The following is a 20,143-nucleotide window of genomic DNA, read 5'->3' on the forward strand; positions in this document are numbered from 1 at the left end:
GAGGGTATATAATGAAGTCGAAATGTAAATCACATTTTAATTTCCAGAAAAGAAGCATACATTCATGCATGTTTAACAGCTCAGAAAATTTTAGAATATTAAAGTTCAAAATTTTCTTTTTCAAAGTTAATTCAACTCAAATGGTCACAATCTATGAGTACTAAAACAAAAATTAATCACAATCCAAGTGAATGTGTATAAACTATTCTGTGCAATCAATGCTAAAATATAAGACTAAAACTGTACAAAATCAAATACCCTCACTTAAAACTTATCAGTGGTAATAGTGAAATTATAATGACTAGAGAACATATCAAACATTAAATACCTTGCAGATTCCCCTTAAAGAACTCTCTTTACTTTCTTGACTAAATGATTTTTATCCCAGAGTTGTTACTGTGTGTAGTATACCTTTTTAAATGAAACCAATAAGATCTTAATAGGTATATTTTAGTTCTTAATCAGAAATGACAAAGGAACCCTCAACCTAGAGATGAACTATTCCTCTTAGCCACAGTACGAGTATTCCAGAAAAGTTCCAGGTAAATGTAGAGAAACTCGTGACTGAACAGTCCTCAGGTTCCTTCCCACCACCACCATTTCCTCTCCTTGTCTTGATAGAACTCACTTTACCTCATAGCCTTACACCTTGTACTGAAGCTAATTCATATCTTCAGTTCACCTCACACCTCACTGCTCTTGTCTACATCCTTTTTCTTAACCATGAACCTCATCATCCAATCCCTTACTTTACAGATAAAACGCAGTCTCCCAGCCAGACCAGACTCACAATCCACCTATCGTAACAATCATGCACTCCACTCGTTTATTGCTAGGATAACTGAGAGACTGCATGTCTTCCTACTTGTGAGATGTTGGTATATTTTTTTACTGTGCAACAAGGTCTAATTGCTTCTACCTTCCCTTCAGCAACCAACCTCTCCTTATCTGCAATGAGGCTGTCTTCTTCCAATTCCCCCATTGTGATTACCTATTGTGATGGTTGGCTTTTAACTGTCAACTAGAAATAAATTGGGACCACCTGGAAAAGCTCAGTGAGGGGATTGCCTAGATCAGGGTCCTCCCATGAGTGTATCTGTAGAGATTGCCTTGATTACCTTAAGTAACTGTAGAAGATACAGCACGGAAGTGGCTGATGCTATTGCCCAGTTCGGGATCCTGACCGGGATAGGAGTAGAGAATTCAAAGTAAGCACTAAGCATGCATGCATTTATGCCTCTCTCCTCTTGGCTGTGGATGAAATGTGACAAGCTTACCCAAGCTCCTGCCACTGTGACTTCCCTGTACACATGGTAACCTAGAATTGTGAACAGCCGTACACCCTTGGTTCCTCAAATCCTTCTTCGTCCGTTTATTTTATCATAGCTGTAGAAATTGAACTAGATCAATCGCTTTACAAGACACACAGCTCCCTCTGAGTTATGACCATCTTTTCTTCACCTTTCCTTTCAGGAAACACCTCTACACAATTTTCCTCTTTCTCTTCCCTTCAGTTTTTACTGACGTATAGTCATTTATCATGTGTTCCAGACTTTCCAACCTGCCTCCTGTGTACTTGTATAAGTACCACTGTATACTGTGATGACCATGAACTTGATGCCATCCCTCCGCTGCCCAAGAAGACTACGTATTTCTATTCACGCTTCAACAGAATTAAAAAGATCAACAAAAATGACTTTGCAAGTTTAAGTATGGACATAAAGATTCATCTTTCCTAATAGACATCCCTGAATTTTTAATTATGTGAGATGTTGGTATCTAGAATGAAACTTTGATCTTAAAAATTTCTAAAATTAGTTCCTCATTTTGCTTAAATATTTAAAAGCATGTTTCAATAATGGTAAAATGGAAGAACACATAGTCATAGGCAAGAAAATTACATAATTGCTATTAATTTTCAAGCTACTTTGACTAACTTTAATTATAAATAGCTTACTTCATAAGCTACAACTAATTTTCACATTGTAATTTTGGGTGCGCTGACATGGTATTAAACTAACAAATGTTCTGGGCTTCTTTGATATGTTTCCATTAAAGAACAGTTGACTTATGATTGAAGAATATGAACTTATTCTACTTTAGAATAGTTGCTTTCTTAGAAGCAATTTAGTAGTTGTCTTGATAAAGCATTTCAACAATATAAATATTTCTTTCTAATGTCTGTATTTTGGACTGTCAGGAAAAATGTAGCACTTTTGTTTTCAAGGAAAACACTTTAAAGAGAAAATTCCAGACAAAGATTATGAAAAATGTAAAGAAAAGAAGAGCTATTTAAAATATAATACACCATTTATTTAGTAAAATGATAATTTTCTCTAGGAATATGAGCACAGATCTCATTTGAAAAGCACTTTGATAAAATAATTATCTTATCACAGATATAATACAGATTAATATTCATATTTATAATTATTATGTATTTATTCATGTTTTGTTTGAGTCAACCATATTCAAGAATGTTTAGCTATTGCCATATTTCTCTTCTAGGTGATTTAAAAAGGATTGATCTGACATCCAATTTAATATCAGAGATTGATGAAGATGCATTCCGAAATCTGCCTCGCCTCCAAGAGCTGGTCCTGCGAGACAATAAGATAAAGCAGCTTCCAGAATTGCCAAACACTTTGACATTTATTGATATCAGCAACAACAGACTCGGAAGGAAAGGCATTAAGCAAGAAGCATTTAAAGTAAGCTTCTGATGCTACCTGCACAGAGTAGCTTCCAGTTTCTACTTTCTCTTCTGTCATGGTCTAGCCTTGGCTCATCTCCAAAATGATTTCATGGAACAGCAACTTTACCTTCTCAAAGAAGCTCCTCTCCACTATCTGTGGAAACTGAAAATAAAGTGTATTCTGGTTCATTCTGAATGTGGTCAGGCCCTATGAATGCAAAGTGGGGCTTGAATTAGCAGTCAATGGTACTTGGGACACATGTTGGCAAAAAGCTCCCAGAAGACAAGACAGAACATGTAACTTTTCTTAGAGATCCACAAATGGGGAGATCTAAAGTTGTTGGGTGATTGGGAAGGGAGGAAGGAAGTATGGCTTTGAGGATAGAAGGACACAAGAGTCTAGATTGAGTTATCCTTTGGGAATTTCTTTTGTAAGTTGAAGGAAACAAGTCTGGATTTGGAAGCCCTGCTTGGAACAATGGCTGTATTCCAAGAACAATAGCTAGCTAGTTTTCTTAGCATTCCCCCATTCCATTAGAATCTCTCCTGCAGATATAGGTTAAATGGTAAGTTTTTACTTGGTCTTTGAAGGGAAAATTATTGTACTCAGGTAGCTGGTGGTGGGAAGTGTGAACGTCTGAAGGGTTCCAAAGTCAATGGTGGCTGAGTTTAGGGCATCTCATCCTACACATTGGCAAGGGTTGAAATGAGAGGGCATGAGTGGAGATGAGTCACTGCTTCACTGGGGTACTTGGCTAGTATATACCAGCTATTGTCTAGATGTTTTCTGTCTTGCCACAATACAATTTTTCTTATGAAGCATTTAGTCATTGGCTAACAGAAATTTTCATTTTTCTAAATTTATAATATATATATATATATATATATATATTTATCTCCCTTTTGAGATCTAATTTCAAAACATATCCAATGGAATAAATTGAGAAATTATATCCAAAGTAATAATTTTTTCTAAATGATTAAACCATAATTTTCATTTCTATGACAGAGTGCTTACGACAAAATTTTTCAAGGTTGATTGAATTGTCTAGTAATTTAGGAGCCAGGGTCCTGACAGGGACATACTAGCTTAAATTTGTTGCATATAGAAGGAAGTCAGTCTTCCATATGGCTGTTTACAGGACATGTATGATCTCCACCATCTCTATATAACGGATAACAGCTTGGACCACATTCCTCTGCCACTCCCAGAAAATCTGCAGGCTCTTCACCTCCAGGTAGGTTGGTTTCTCATGGTAAATTGAGCCCCCACTGCAGGATGATCAAACACAAATAAAAGGAAGCCAAGACTAACAAATTTATCCATCATGACCTATTGACAATGTGCATCAATTTCCTTGCTTCTGTTTCTCTACTAGTCATGCTAATAAAGTGTTGGTATCTTCACGGTTCTGTCTACTCTATTACATTGATGGTATCTTCAGTCGTTATTTTTATTCTTTTAGAAATAAAATTTAGTTAATAAAGATTTCCCTTTAAATTGAAAGGTTCATAAAGGGAAGGCAAAAATCTAGCTTGCTTTATAGTTTTCAGAAAAAACTTTTCAGGTTCATTCCTTTTTTTATTTTTTTTTATTTTTTCATTCCTTTTTTAAAAAAGAAAATCATGTTTTATAATGAAGTAAGTTCAGTCCAAAGGCATCCACATGTCCTGACAAAATGACGTCTCCATGTTTTCAGTAAAAGAGAGTTCAGTTTTTCCCTTTTACCTTCTTCTCTTATGAAAAACAAAAACAATAAACAAAATAAAACAACAATAGAAAAACATTTCAAAGTTATTTCTACTCCCATTAAGCAGAACCTGATTTTGGGGGGAATGAAGAAAAATACATTTTCACGAATATTATGATCTACTAGTTTCTAAGCATATTTCATTGCTTTCCATATGATTACACTGTGCTCTGTGAAAAATTTTAGCTATTGAAAAAATGGTAGATAATTTACTTCATACCTACATGGCTATAACTTACTTTACAGCAGTAATCAGGCTTCTCAGGTATATTCTATTTTTTGGTGGAATAAATAAATAGACAAAATATCCATTACTTGCTGAAGTACAAGCAAGAAGTAATTTCTGGTTTCTATGATTTTCTCTGTACATTGTTACTATTTACACCTCCATTTTCTTATTCCTGCTAGTGTTTATATTCTGATACTTTTGTTGTATTTCTGTGTAGATCTGAAATATGGCTAATTTGTCTCTTGAATTTTTCTTTTTTTTTCATTTACTTTTTTTATTGGATATTTTTTGATTTACATTTCAAATGTTACTCCCTTTCCTGGTTTCCCAGACATAAGCCCCCTATCCCATCCCCTTCTCCTTCTTCCATAAGGGTGTTCCCCTCCCCATCCACCTGCTTCCCGCACCCTCGACATTCCCCTACACTGGGGGTCCAACCTTGGCAGGACCAAGGTCTTCTCCTTCCACTGGTGCACAACAAAGCCATCCTCTGCTACATATGCAGTTGAGCCATGTATAATCTTTGGGTAGTGGTTTAGCCCTTGGGAGCTTCGGTTGGTTGGCTTTGCTGTTCTTATGGGGTTGCAAGCCCCTTCCGCTCTTTCAATCCTTTCTCTAATTCCTTCAATGGGGGTCCCATTCTCAGTTCAGTGGTTTGCTGCTAGCATTCGCCTCTGTTTTTGACATGTTCTGGTTGTGTCCCTCAGGAGATTTCTATATCCAGTTCCTGTCAGCATGTGCTTCTTAACTTCATCAATCTGATTTAGTTTTGGGTTGCTGTATGTGTATGTGTGTGTGTGTGTGTGTGTGTGTGTGTGTGTGTGTGTGTGTGTATACATACATATATGGGCTGTATACCCATGTGAGGCAGGCTCTGAATGGCCGATCCTTCAGTCTGTGCTCCAAACTTTGCCTCCATAACCCCTCCTATGAATGTTTTTGTACCCCCTTTTAAGACGGAGTGAAGCATCCGCATTTTGGTCATTCTTCTTGAGATTCATGTGGTTGGTGGATTGTATCTTGGGTAATTCAAACTTTTGGGCTAATATCCACTTATCAGTGAGTGCATACAATGTTTGTTTTTCTGTGATTGGGTTACCTCACACAGGATGACATTTTCTAGTTCAATACATTTGCTTAGGTATTTCATGAAATCATAGTTTATGATAGCTAGCTGAGTAGTACTCCATTGTGTAGATGTACATTTTCTGTATCCATTCCTCTGTTGAAGGACATCTGGGTTCTTTCCAGCTTCTGGTTATTATAAATAAGGCTGTTATGAACATAGTGGAGTGTGTTGTATGTTGGAGCATCTTTTGGGTATATGCCCAGGAGAAGTATAGCTGGGTCCACAGGGAGTGGAATGTTCAATTTTCTGAGGAACCTCCAGACTGATTTCCAGGGTAGTTGTACAAGTCTGCAGTCCCACCAACAATGGAGGACTGTTCCTCTTTCCCCACATCCTCGCCAGCATTTGCTGTCACCTGAGTTTTTGATCTTAGCCATTCTGACTGGTGTGAGGAAACTCAGGGTTGTTTTGATTTGCATTTACCTGATGACTAAGGATGTTGAACATTTCTTTAGTTACTTCTTAGCAATTTGATATTCTGCAGCTGAGAATCCTTTTTTTTAGCTCTGCCCCCCATTTTTAATAGGGTTATTTGGTTCTCTGGAGTCTAACTTCTTGAGTTTTTGTATATTTTGGATATTAGCCCTCTATCAGATGTAGGATTGTTAAAGTTCTTTTCCCAATTTGTTGGTTGTTGTTTTGTCCTAATGATAGTGTCCTTTGCCTTACAGAAGCTTTGCAGTTTTATGAAGTCCCATTTGTCAATTCTTGATCTTAGAGCAAAAGCCATTGGTTTTCTGTTCAGGAAATTTTCCCCAGTGCCCATGTGATCAAGACTCTTCCCCTCTTTTTCTTCTATTAGTTTGAATGTATCTGGTTTAATGTGGAGGTTCTTAATCCACTTGGACATAAGCTTTGAATAGGGCAATAAAAATGGATCGATTTGCATTCTTCTACACACTGACCTCCAGTTGAAAAAGCACCATTTGTTGAAAATGCTATTTTTCCCCCATTGGGTGGTTTTAGCTCCTTTGTCAAAGATCAAGTGACCATAGGTATGCGGGTTCATTTTGGTCTTTAATTCTATTCCACTGATCTACCTGCCTGTCTTTGTACCAATACCATGGAGTTTTTATCATTATTGCTATCCCTTTGACCTCCTTTCATTTTCTGATTGCTCTGGCTAGGACTTTAAAGTACTATATTGAATAAGTAGGGAGAGAGTGGGCAGCCTTGTCTAGTCCCTGATTTTAGTGGGATTGCTTCAAGTTTCTCTCCATTTAGTTTAATGTTAGCAACTGGTTTGCTGTATATGGCTTTTACTATGTTCAGGTATGGGCCTTGAATTCCTATTCTTTCCAGGACTTTTATCATGAAGGGGTGTTGAATTTTGTCAAATGCTTTCTCAGCATCTAATGAAATGATCATGTGCTTTTTTTTCTTTGAGTTTCTTTACATAGTGGATTACATTGATGGATCTCCTTATATTGAACCATCCCTGCATCCCTGGGATGAAGATTACTTAACCATGATGGATGATCATTTTGATGGGCTCTTGAATTCTGTTTGTGAGAATTTTATTTAGTATTTTTGTGTGGATATTCATAAGGGAAATTGGTCTCAGGTTCTCTTCCTATTTCGGGTCTTTGTGTGGTTTAGTTATAAGCATAACTGTGGCTTCATAGAAGGAATTTGGTAGTGCTCCATGTGTTTCTATTTTGAGGAATAGTTTGGAGGTCTTCTATGAAGGTCTGATTGAATTCTGCACTAAACACATCTGTTCTTGGAGTCTTTTTGGTTGGGAGACTTTTGATAAGTGCTTCTATTTCTTTAGGAGTTATGGGGTTGTTTAGATGGTTTATCTGTTAATGATTTAACTTTGGTACCTAGTATTTGTCTAGAAAATTGTCCATTTCCTCCAGATTTTCCAGTTTTGTTGAATATAGGCTTTTGTTATAGGATCTGATGATTTTTTTTTAATTTCCTAAGATTTTGTTGTTATGTCTTCCTTTTCATTTCTGAGTTTGTTAATTTGGATACACTCTCTGTGCCCTCTTGTTAGTCTGGCTAATGGTTTATTTATCTTGTTGTTTTTTTCAAAGAACTAGCTCCTGGTTTTGTTGATACTTTGTATAGTCCTTTTTGTTTCTACTTGGTTGATTTCAGGCCTGAGTTTATTTCCTGCCTTCTATCTTCTTGGGTGTATTTACTTCTTTTTGTTCTAGAGCTTTTAGGTGTGCTGTCAAGCTGCTGACATATGCGGTCTCCTGTTTCTTTCTGCAGGCACTCAGAGCTGTGAGTTTTCCTCTTAGCACTGCTTTCATTGTGTCCCATAAGTTTGGGTCTGTTGTTTCTTCATTTTCATTAAATTCTAAGAAGTCTTTAATTTTTTTCTTTATTTCTCCTTTGATCAAGTTATCATTGAGTAGAGCATTGTTCAACATTCATGTATATGTGGGCTTTTTGTCGTTTCTGTTGTTATTGAAGACCATTATTAGTCTGTGGTGATCTGATAGGATGCATGGGATTATTTCTATCTTTCTGTATGTGTTGAGGTCTGTTTTGTCACTGATTATATGGTTGATTTTGGAAAAGGTACCATGAGGTGCTGAGAAGAAGGTATATCTTTTTATTTTAGGATGAAATGTTTTATAAATATCTGTTAAGTCCATTTGGTTCATAACTTCTGTTAGTTTCTCTATGTCTCATTTGAATTTCTCTTCCCATGATCTGTCCATTGATGAGAGTAGGATGTTGAAATCTCCTACTATTATCATGTGAGGTGCAATGTATGATTTGAGCTTTAGTAAGGTTTCTTTTATGAATGTAGGTGCCCTTGAATTTGGAGCATAGATATTTAGGAGTGAGAGTTTATCTTGGTGAAGTTTTCCTTTGATGAATAGGAAGTGTCCTTCCTTATCTTTTTTGATGACTTTTGGTTGAAAGCTGATTTTATTTGATATTAGAATGGCTACTCCAGCTTGCTTCTTCGGACCATTTGCTTGGAAAGTTGTTTTCCAGCCTTTTCCTCTGAGATAGTGTCTGTCTTTGTCTCTGAGGTGTGTTTCCTGTAGGCAGCAAAATGCAGGGTCCTCTTTAAGTATCCAGTCTGTTAGTCTATGTCTTTTTATTGGGGATTTGAGTCCACTGATGCTAAGAGATATTAAGGAATAGTGGTTGTTGCTTCCTGTTATTTTTGTTGTTAGAGGTGGAATTATGTTTGTGTATCTCTCTTCTTTCGGTTTCATTGCAAGGAGATCACTTTCTTGCTTTTTCTATGGTGTACTTTCCATCTTTGTGTTGGGCTTTACCATTTATTATCCTTTGTAAGGCTGGATTTGAAGAAAGATATTGGGTAAATTTGGTTTTGTCATAGAATATCTTGGTTTCTCCATCTATGTTAATTGAGGGTTTTGCTGGATATAGTAGCCTGGACTGGCATTTGTGTTCTCTTAGGGTCTGTTTGACATCTACTCAGGATCTTCTGTCTTTCATACACTCTGTTGAGAAGTCTGGTGTAATCCTTATAGGTCTGCCTTTATATGCTACTTGACCTTTTTCCCTTACTGCTTTTAATATTTTTTTCTTTGTTTTGTGCATTTGGTGTTTTGACTATTATGTGACAGGAGGAATTTCTTTTCTGGTCCAATCTATTTGGAATTCTGTATGCTTTTTGTATGTTTATAGGCAGCTCTTTCTTTAGGTTAGGGAAGTTTTCTTCTACAAATTTGTTGAAGATATTTACTGGCCCTTTAGGTTGGTAGTCTTCATTCTCTTTTATATCTATTATCCTTAGGTTTGATCTTGTCATTGTATCCTGGATTTCCTGTATGTTTTGGGTAGGAGCTTTTTGTATTTTACATTATTTTTTGATGGCTGTGTCAATGTTTTCTATGGTATCTTCTGCCCCTGAGATTCTCTCTTCTATCTCTTGTATTCTGTTGGTGATGCGTGCATCTTTGACTCCTGATTTCTTTCCTAGGTTTTCTATCTCCAGGGTTGTCTCCCTTTGCGCTTTCTTTATTGTTTCTCTCTACATTTTTAAATCCCGGATGGTTTTGTTCAATTCCTTCACCTGTTTGGTTGTGTTTTCCTGTAATTCTTTAAGGGATTTTTGTGTTTCCTCCTTAAGGGCTTCTACTTCTTTACTTGTGTCCTATATGTCTTTAAGAGAGTTCTTTATGTCTTTCTTAAAGTCCTCCATCATCATCATAAAATGTGATTTTCTATCTAAATGCTACTTTCCCAGTGTGTTTGCATATCCAGTATTTGCTTTGTTGGGATAGCTAGGCTCTGATGACGCCAAGGAGTCTTGGTTTCTATTGCTTATGTTCCTGCACTTGCCTCTTGCTAGCAGTTTGTCTCTGGTGTTAGCTTGTCTTCCTGTCTCTGACAGTGACTTGTCCCTCTTGTAGGTCTGTGTGTCAGCACTCCTGTAGACCTGTTTTCTTTCAGCCAGATCTTGGAACAGTGAGCTCTGCTCTCAGGTGTGTAGATACTCCTAGTGACTGGATATCATTTCTCGGCACAGACAGACACTGAAAGGTCCTGCCCCTGGCTGCTCCTAGGTCCCTATACCCAGGGGACACAGACGGCACAAGGCAATTTCCACTTGTGTTGGGAATGATGTGGCCAGAGAGTAGTCTTCTCTGAGTTCTCAGGAGTGTCCGCACTTCTGAGTGTCCAGCTCTCTCCCCCGTGGGATTTGGGTGCAGGGACCTGTGTGACCGATTCAGCTCTGTTCTGGGTGCAGGCTGGACCCAGCAGGTTCTTGCCCCTGCCTGCTCCTATATTCCTCTGTCCAGAGGCACTATGCAGTTTCCTCTTGGGCCAGGGATGTGGGAGAGGAGGGCAGAAGTGGCATTTTGTCCTGTGGTCTCAGGATTGTTCAAACTTCTGGGTCTCTTGAATTTTTCTGACCACCATTATTTCCTTCATACATTTTAATCCTTTAAAAAGAATTCTAAATGATGGAATGTAAGTGTATGTGCTAACAAAAGTTAATATTATCTCAGTAACAAAAGTAGCCAAATCTATCAAAGAAAACTATAGATCAATGCATGTTATAAACCTAATCTACCATGGCAAGCAACATTCCAAATCCACTAACATGTAAAAATAATGACATGCTATTAGCACGTAGTAGTTATTTCAAGAATAAAAGAATAATTTAACCCATATCAATGAAATGACATCAATATGCCATAGTAACAGAATAGAAAATAAAACTGCCTCATTGTCTAAATAGATACCGAAAATGCATTTGAGAAAATTCAATATATCTTTCTTACAAATTCTCTAAAGAAACAAAACTAGGAATAGAAGGACATTCATCAAGTCAATCATTCCAAACCCACAGAAAGGTACTTCAATATATTCATTCCAAACTCAGAAACAAGATGGGGAATCTTTATTCTTAGTATCTCATTAAATATTGTGTTTGACAGTCCTACTGAGAAACAGAGAAAAAGTAAATTAAATTAATAATTACACATACATGGCAAAGGAAGTTGGTCAACAGTTCCTCTCACCCACTTATATTCTTTTAACATGTATCCCATTATCCATTATATATCCCATGTTCTTACCCCCATACTGGTAAGAACATGTCTGCTTTGTTAACTAATTGCATACTTATGGAACAAACAGTGCCTGGTATATAATAATGATAGAATAAACAGTTTTGACTAGTGGTATAAATAAAAGAATCAAAAGGGGTGACTCAAAATGTACTACTGTTTCACTCAACACCTTGGAGTGTTATGTTTTGTCATTTCACTGTTTTTGTCTCTTTTAGAATAATGACATTCTGGAGATGCATGAGGACACTTTCTGTAACGTTAAAAATTTAACTTATGTTCGTAAGGCGCTAGAGGATATTCGACTGGATGGAAACCCGATCAACCTCAGCAAAACTCCTCAGGCATACATGTGTCTACCTCGTTTGCCCATTGGTAGTTTTATCTAATGTTAGAATGTTAGGCAAACATCAGCATTGTGATGCTTTCTGTAGCCAAGTGAAGCATATCTCTCTTCAGAAACAAACTCGGTATATTTCCGATGTGTTAAAAAATGTGGCATGGTTATATAAACAATAAGGTAAGGGTGTTAAGATAAAATAAGAATTCAATAACTTAACTAAACATGATTAAGTATAAATTAACAAAATATATAGACAGTAAATTAGGTATATATTTGAACTAGTCATCAAATCTCATACAATTTGAAAATTGTAGATGTTCATGTCAAGATAAATATGTAAGAAATAAAACAGTTGAAATGAATAGTTTAGAAACGTTGCTAAGATGTAGACATGTAATTAAGTTTCTTTAATCTTAATTATCACTGATATATGTTTCCCACCTGATTCATTTAAGAGCACAAGGAAAGTATTAAATGTGTTTGAAAAATATGTGGTCTTGTGAAAAAGTGTTTCTTATAATCATAGTTTGCAAGTAACTGTATACAATAGCAACACACATTCATTCAGTTTCTTGATAAAATTTATCATTTTTAAGACCATCAAGTCAGGATGATTATTTTCAAGTTTCATCCATTTGCCTGCTAATTTCATGAAGTCATTGTTTTTAATAGCTGACTAGTACATTGTGCAAATGGACCACATTTTCTGTATCCACAGCTCTGTTGAAAGACATTTGGGTTCTGTTCAGCTTCTGGCTATTATAAATAAAGCTGCTATGAACATAGTGAAACATTTGTCTTTGTTGTAGGCTGGAGCATTTGGGGGGTATATGCCCAGGAATGGTATAGTTGGGTCCTTAGGTAAAACTATTTTCAATTTTCTGAGGAACCACCAGACTGATATCTAGAGTGGCTGTATCTGCTTGCAATCCCACCAATAGTGGAGAAGTGTTCCTCTTTCTACATACTCTTGCCAGCATCTGATGTGACCTGTGTTTTTGATCTTAGTCATTCTGACTGAAGTAAGGTGAAATCTCAGGGTTGTGTTGATTTGCATTTCCCTGATGACTATGGATGTTGAACATTTCTTTAGATGCTTCTTGGCCATTCGAGATTCCTCAGTTGTGGATTCTCTGTTTAACCCTGTACCCCATTTTTATAATAGGGTTATTTAGTTTTCTGGAGTCTAACTTCTTCAGTTGTTTCTATATTTTGGAAAATATCATCCTGAGTGAGGTAACACAGTCACTAAAGAACACACAGGGTATGTACTCACTGATAAGTGGCTATTAGGCAAAAAGCTCAGAATACCTATGCTCCAACTCCCATACCATATGAAGCTCAAGAAGAAGGAACACCAAAGTGTGTTTCAGTCCCACTGAGAAGGGGTAACAAAAAAATTTTGGGAAGTAGAGGGAGAGAGGTACCTGGGAGGTACAAAGGAGGGGGAGAGTAAAAGCGGGAGGGCAGGATCCTGTTTGGAAGGAGATGGGGAGTAGTACAGAGGGTCAGTTTTGAGAGGAGGAGAGTAGCAGTGGGGGGGCATGAACTAGGGGTAGCCACTAGAAAGTCCCAGATGCCGGGGACCCAAGAGGTTTCCAGGATCCAACAGGGAGGACATTGGCCCTAGTAACCAACAAAGGGGAGATGGAACCGGTAGAGACCATGTCTAGTGGATAGGCACAGCCCTTGGTTGAGGGATGGGGCCACCCACCAACCTCAAAAATATTAATCCAGAATTCTTCCTGTCAAAAGGAAGTGCAGGGACAAAGAGTGGGGCAGATACTGAAGGAAAAGCCACCCATAGACTGCTTCATCTAGGGATCCAACCTATTTGCAGACACCAAACCCAGACACTATTGCTTATGCCAAGAAGCACTTGCTGACAGAGCCTGGTATAGCTGTCCCCTAAGAGGCTCTGCCAAAGCCTGATCAATACAGATGGGGATGAAAGCAGCCAAATATCTGACTATGTGCAGGGATCCCAAAGGAGAAGTCAAGGGAAGGCTTGAAGGAGCTGAAGGGCTTTGCAACCCTATAGGAAGAACAACAATATCAACCAACCAGACCCCCAAAGCTCCCTGGGACTAAACCACCAACTGAAGAGTACTCGTGGGGGTAGGGTGTGGTTCCAGCTGGATATGTAGCAGAGTACTGCGTTATGGAGCATCACTAGGAGGGGAGCCCCTTGGTCCTGTGGAGGCTCGATGTCCTAGGGTAGGGGAATGCTAGGATGCTGAAGCAGGAATGCATGGATGGGTGGGGAGCACCCTATAGAGGCAGGCGGGAAGGGGGATGGGATAGGGGGTTTGTGAAGGAGAAACTGGGAAGGGGAATAACATTTGAAATGCCAATAAATAAAATAACCAATAAAAAAAGAAAAGAAAAAAAGACCATCAACTCATCTTACAGACTTCATTAGCTGACAGGTAACTGCATTCCTCTATATTTGAAAAATGAAATATGGAATACAGAACATATTAAAATGCTGTGATAACCACACTGGGAAAGCAAAGCAAATGTAAGGACAATATATCTTTTGAAATCTTTTGCAAAATGAATAAATGTAAGTAAATGCTTAAAAGCTGACAGAATGCAAAAGTTTTCTTTCCAGATGCAAGACCCCAAGTTCAACACAGTGATTTACTATGTAACTACATGAAAAATTCCTCTGAACCAAAAGTAAAAATAATTTCTCTTTTCTTAGAAATGTATGTCTGTCAAATGTGTTAGATATATATGCAGAACACCATTACATATGTATACACATAAATATTTATGTTTAAGTGCAAAGGATACTAAGTATACTGAAAATTGCTTGCATAAGTTTAAACATTCCCTGGGGACATTTCCACTGAGTACAGCTCCTGGCATCCTGAAAAGTCATTTCCTTCTGTGGATATGTGAATGTTGCACATATATCACAACTGTCCAAATGCCCAATGTTTGACAATCGATAACTCCATAAGCTTGAGAGTATCTCTGTGGATAATGTCATAGAAATAGGATTCTGAGTAAATTATCATTTAAGTTATTAATTAATGTTATGACATTTCCTTAAAGAGTACTAAATAAATTTCCTTCAGCCTTTGGGGGGGGGCTGGAGTGTGATGCCAAGGTTAGGGCTGGGTACCTCACCATCACTTTTGCTCATTTTGACCAGTTGTGGGTCTGTAATATCTCTGTCAGCCGCAAAAAGAAACTTCTCTGCGGAGGGCTGAGAACTGCAACAACCTTTAGGTATAAAAATAAGCATTTAGGAGGCAACTTGATACTATGTGCATTTAACAACATAACTGTAGTAGGTTCTTATCCACACTCCTCAAAGATATTCTAATAACTCATTTTTTTCTTGTCCATATCATTTGTAAAGCCAATACCACAGGCATTATAAATATAACTCAAATTAAAGAGGATTTTTCTAATGTGTCTCTTACTTTGTAAGTATTGCCCTCGTTAGTGTTCACGTTCAACTTGACACAACCTATCTGAGGTAATCACAAATAAACACTGGCCAGATCTAACTGTCCTAAGGCTATGTCTGTGACAAACTGTCTTGAAATTTATAATTCATGTGGGAGAATCCAATTCACTTTAGGTAGCACCATAGCACGGTTTCTAGGCAGGAAGGTGTGAATCAGATAACAAAACTTGAGGAGCAGGAGCCAGTGAGTTGACGAATAAGAAACCTTTCCTCCATGGTTACTGCATCCACTGGCGTCTCCTGAGTTCCTGCATAAATAAAGCACACATTTTTCTGGTCTTATTACTACTCTCTGCTTTCTTAATTTTTTTTGAAAACTTCCAAGTTGTTGCATGACTAGTAGCAGTTTCTAAAGATGAGAGTGAGTGAGACTCTAAATATGACACTACTATAAATTCAAAGCCAACATCCTTCCTGTCTTACAAGGAAGAGAAACACATTCTGCGTAACAGAAAATTAAGCCTTTCTTCATCATAGAAAAATGACTTAATGGCTCATAGATGAGATGCTCCATACCTCACCAACTTTTAAAAGTGGTGTATCTTCCCAGATTTCCCTCAAAAAATGGATAGCTTCTTTTCCGTTAGATATATACATATGAACATGCATACGACCTACTAAGTCCATTTAGAGTTATTCATGTATTCATGTTTTTAGGGTTACCCACTTGGTACTTAGTTAACCCAGTGCAGGGAGAGAGACTGATTCTCCCTCTCTCGGAAATTATGGTCTATAGCTCTTTATTTAGGGTGGGGCCCCATGAAATTTACCCCATCGATGTTGGGAGGTCCACTGGTGTTAGCATTACTCAAGTCCTTTTAAACAGTCATACTGTTGAGCTTCCATATGTAGAGCTCCCCTGCTATATGTCTAGGCTCATGGGTCTTTGGATCTTCCCAAGAAATCTTCAATATTCCTTGGACCTTAGGAATAAAGATTGTGTTGTACTTGTATCAACTTGGGCCAGGTAGCCCTGAGTTCATTGTTCATTGCATTTTGAATATCTTGAAAGTTGTAGCTATCTGTAAAACTGTGGTAGTACAATCTTCTCTAAGTGACCCATGGCATCACCAGCCATGGTTAATTGATTCATTTCCAGCATCAACTATTATGTCCCTCTGTACATATCTATATCTATATCTATATCTATATCTATATCTATATCTATATCTATATCTATATCTATATCTATATCTATATCTATATCTATATCTATATCTATATCTATATCTATATCATCTATATCTATATCTATATCTATATCTATATCTATATCTATATCTATATCTATATCATCTATATCTATATCATCTATATCTATATCTATATCTAATCTATATCTATATCTATATCTATATCATCTATATCTATATCTATATCTATATCTATATCATCTATCTATACCTATATATTATATATTATATATTATATATTATATATATTATATATAATATATAATATATATTATGTATTATGTATATTATATATTATATATTATATATACTATATATATTATATATATTATATATATTATATATATTATATATATATATCTGTCCACTTAGACCATACATGGTTACTGCCAGGTTATAAATGCCACTATTACATTTAAAAGCATATATTTTCATGCTGGACATTGTTGGGATTCACAAATGCCACATCTGGGAAGTACTACTGATTGCTTCCCTGTCATTGCAGCTTACATAGCATCTTCCCGTACTATGAAATTAATTCTAACAGAGAAGTTTGGTACATCAGATCCAACATGAATTCTTTGAATCCTATGTCTGAAATAGGTGTTTTCAATGTCTACATTGAAGTTCTAGGACATAACCAAAGTTAGCAGCAATAGCTATGATGTTTTGGAAATCTCTTCATCTCCCCTGACTAACAATTTGAAGAAAGATTTTGTATGCTTGGTATTGGGGTTTTTTTTAGTCTATAGATCTTGGAAAGAATGTTATCTTCCCACGTGGCTTAACGTCAATGCATATGTGCAAGTGTGTGTGTGTGTCTGTGTGTCTGTGTGTGTGTATGTGTAATTTTAAGTATATAAAAACTATACTTATATCTAAACATCCTTATTGATTCTTGCTTCTGTCTCCTTCTCTACTGTCCTTCCTCCCTCTTCTGAATTAAAGCCATCCCCTACTCATTTTTTTCCATCTCTTCCTTCATAATGACCTGTATGCCAGCAATTAAAATGTATTTTATTAGTTTTTTGAGACTCATACTTTTTTATCATTTCCACCCATCTCCCTTTCTGAAAGTATTTTCCAATTCCCTATGACCGACTGACCCCTTCTCTATCCAAATAACAATGAGTATTTTTTGTAATCCTTCAAAACAAGTTCGTGCTGCTCAAAGATTCTTGGATGATGGTCTACCACTGCAGAGTCAAGGGTCACACTCTACCAAGGGCTACACTTTTGGAGAGTACTATCTGTATGTTCCTCTCTGTGAAGATAGTAATTGCGAGTAACTCTATGGCTGGGGGAGGATTCTTTGTCCATCTCTTCTCCCAACTGGGCTTTGGTCTGGCATGGGTTTGCACAGGGTTTGAACATGCTATTAAAAATACTGTGAGTTCTTGTGAGCAGCTACCCTGCTGTGTACAGAAGATACTGCAATGTTCCCTTGCAGTTTTTCATTACCTTAGGACATTGCGTTCTTCCTGTCCCCTCTTCTTCAGTGATTTAGGAGGGAGGTTGCTTTTGCTTTGTTCAGATTGTGACTGTATCCTGCTTCTTCCCTCTTGAAGGAACAATCCACTTAACCAATTTAAATTTTATTTTGAAAGGAGTCCGCAGTTGAGAGATATTAAATTTTAAAGGAGACTAAATTTTTTAAAGGACTGAATTTTTAAGTGTTTGAATTTTTAAGACCAGGGGGCATTAAATATTTAGAATGCTTATAATAGTGTTGATATTAACGTGTGGTTGTGCAAATAAACATGTAACAAAGTTTGTGGGCTAAGAATCGTGTGTATTTGTAAAGTTGACAAAGGTCAGTTGTGCTCTCTGGTTTTATGTCAACATAACATAAACTAGAGCCGTCTGAGAGAAGGAAACCTCCTTAAGACTGGGCTGTAGGCAAGCCTGTGAGGCATTTTCTTCCTTCTATTTTTTTTTCTTTTTTATGTAAAGCATTTTCTTACATAGTGATTGATAATGAAGACTTACCCTATTTTGGATTTTGACATCCCTGGGTATATGGTCCTGGGTTGAATAAAAAAAAAGCCCAAACTGTGTAAGGCCATGAGAGCAAGCCAGCAGGCAGGACTCCTCCATGGCTTAGGTACCAGCTCCTGCCTTGGAGTTCCTGCCACTGCACGTATAAGTTCCTATCCTAACTTCCTGCAATGATGGGCTGAGAGGTGAAAATTTAATTCAAATAAACTTTTCCTTCACCACTTGTTTTTGATCCAGTGTTTCACCATAGCAACAGACTCCTTGACTAAGATAGGGACCCTAGAAGAGAATCTATTACCACAGCTCTTCTAGAGTAGCACAATCCCTTCCTACAATCTACAGCTTACACAGCACATGTACACTTATAGTTACAGATGGCCATAGCTACCACCCCTCATCAAAGAAACTTCTCTTTACAGCACATGGAGATTGTCTTAGTTAGGGCTTTACTGTTGTGAACAGACACCATGACCAAGGCAACTCTTATATGAGGCAACTTTTAAGTGGGGCTGACTTACAGGTTCAGAGGTTCAGTCCACTATAATCAAGGCGGGAACATGGCAGCTATGATGCAGGAGGACCTAAGACTCTACATCTTCATCTGAAAGCTGTTGGCAGAATACTGGCTTCCAGGCAGCTGAGATGAGGGTCTCAAAGCTCATGCCCACAGTGATACACCTACTCCAACAAGGCCACACCTCCAAATAGTGCCACTCCCTGGGCCAAGCATAGGAAAACCATCACATTTAATTCTCTGACCCCCATAGGCTTGTTCAGAAACATGAGTCTATGTGGGTCATACCAAACCACAGTATAATAAAAAGTATATTTAGTCCAAATTTCAAAGTTCCCATAGTCTGCAGCAGTCTCAACATTGTTAAAAGCCCAAAGTTCAAAGTCTCTTTTGAGATTCATCTAATCACTTTAACCATAATCCCCAAAGTAAGACAGGACACCAGCTGGGCAGTCTCCAAACTCTGCATCTCCATGGTGATGTCAAAGCAGTCTTCAGATTTCCACTCCTTTTTCATCTTTGTTGACTGCAACAAGGTTCTTTCCCCTGGGCTGATTCCACTTCCTGTTAGCAGCTCTCCTCAGCAGATATCCCAAGCCTCTAGCATCTCTAACATCTTGGGGTCTCCAAGGCAACTTCAATGTTACAGCGTTTGCTTGGGTTAGACACATGATCTTCTGGGCTCCTCCAAAGGGTTGATGTCACTTCTCCAACTCTTCCCTCTGTAGCACTCTAAGCTCAGGTTGATTCACTCCACTGCTGCTGCACTTCTTGGTGATCATCCCATGGTACTGGCCTCCCCAATGTATTTTAGTCTTCTGCTGCAACTAGGCTTCACCAATAGCCTCTCATGGGCTCTCGTCTTGGTGCCAAGCCTCAAATCCTTTTCATGACCCCTTCAATTCTGGGCTGTCAACTGCAACAGAGGCCGCACTTTCACTAATGGCTTTCTAGGGCCTCTCACAGTGCCATTCCTCAGCTGCTCTTCATGACCTTCAAAAACAGTACCACCTGGGTAACCTTAAACATTATCAAATTCAGCTGCAGCATGAGATGCAACCTTGGCTACCTCTAGAATATAGCTTCTTTGTGCCTTCAGAATACACTTCCCAGATTTCACCTGAATGATGCTGGTCTCTTCTTAATCACTGCTAATTTCTTAGCACCAGTTAACTAGCATCGATTGTCCTAGTAGTCCTTTCTATTTTTCCCTCTAAAGCTACATGGTAGAAGCTGTTGCTTGCAGGAGCTGGAACATGGCCACCACCCCCTTGTTCTATTACATTTT

At 37.7% G+C, this 20,143-nt stretch overlaps 1 protein-coding gene across 1 annotated transcript in view; it reads left to right on the forward strand.

Annotated features, from left to right (window-relative positions):
- Epyc (epiphycan) overlaps nucleotides 1-12,396 on the forward strand; it is a 34,416-nt gene extending 22,020 nt beyond the window's left edge. Inside the window, 4 exon segments of the mRNA NM_001434571.1 lie at nucleotides 1,552-1,710; nucleotides 2,509-2,711; nucleotides 3,838-3,933; nucleotides 11,542-12,396. Coding sequence (NP_001421500.1) covers nucleotides 1,552-1,710; nucleotides 2,509-2,711; nucleotides 3,838-3,933; nucleotides 11,542-11,712 — 629 coding nt within the window. The 3' untranslated portion in view covers nucleotides 11,713-12,396.
- Nucleotides 12,397-20,143: the final 7,747 nt, after the last annotated feature.

This window comes from Rattus norvegicus, chromosome 7 (genome assembly GCF_021556685.1).
Source record: "Rattus norvegicus strain SHRSP/BbbUtx chromosome 7, alternate assembly SHRSP_T2T, whole genome shotgun sequence".
Taxonomy (NCBI): domain Eukaryota; kingdom Metazoa; phylum Chordata; class Mammalia; order Rodentia; family Muridae; genus Rattus; species Rattus norvegicus.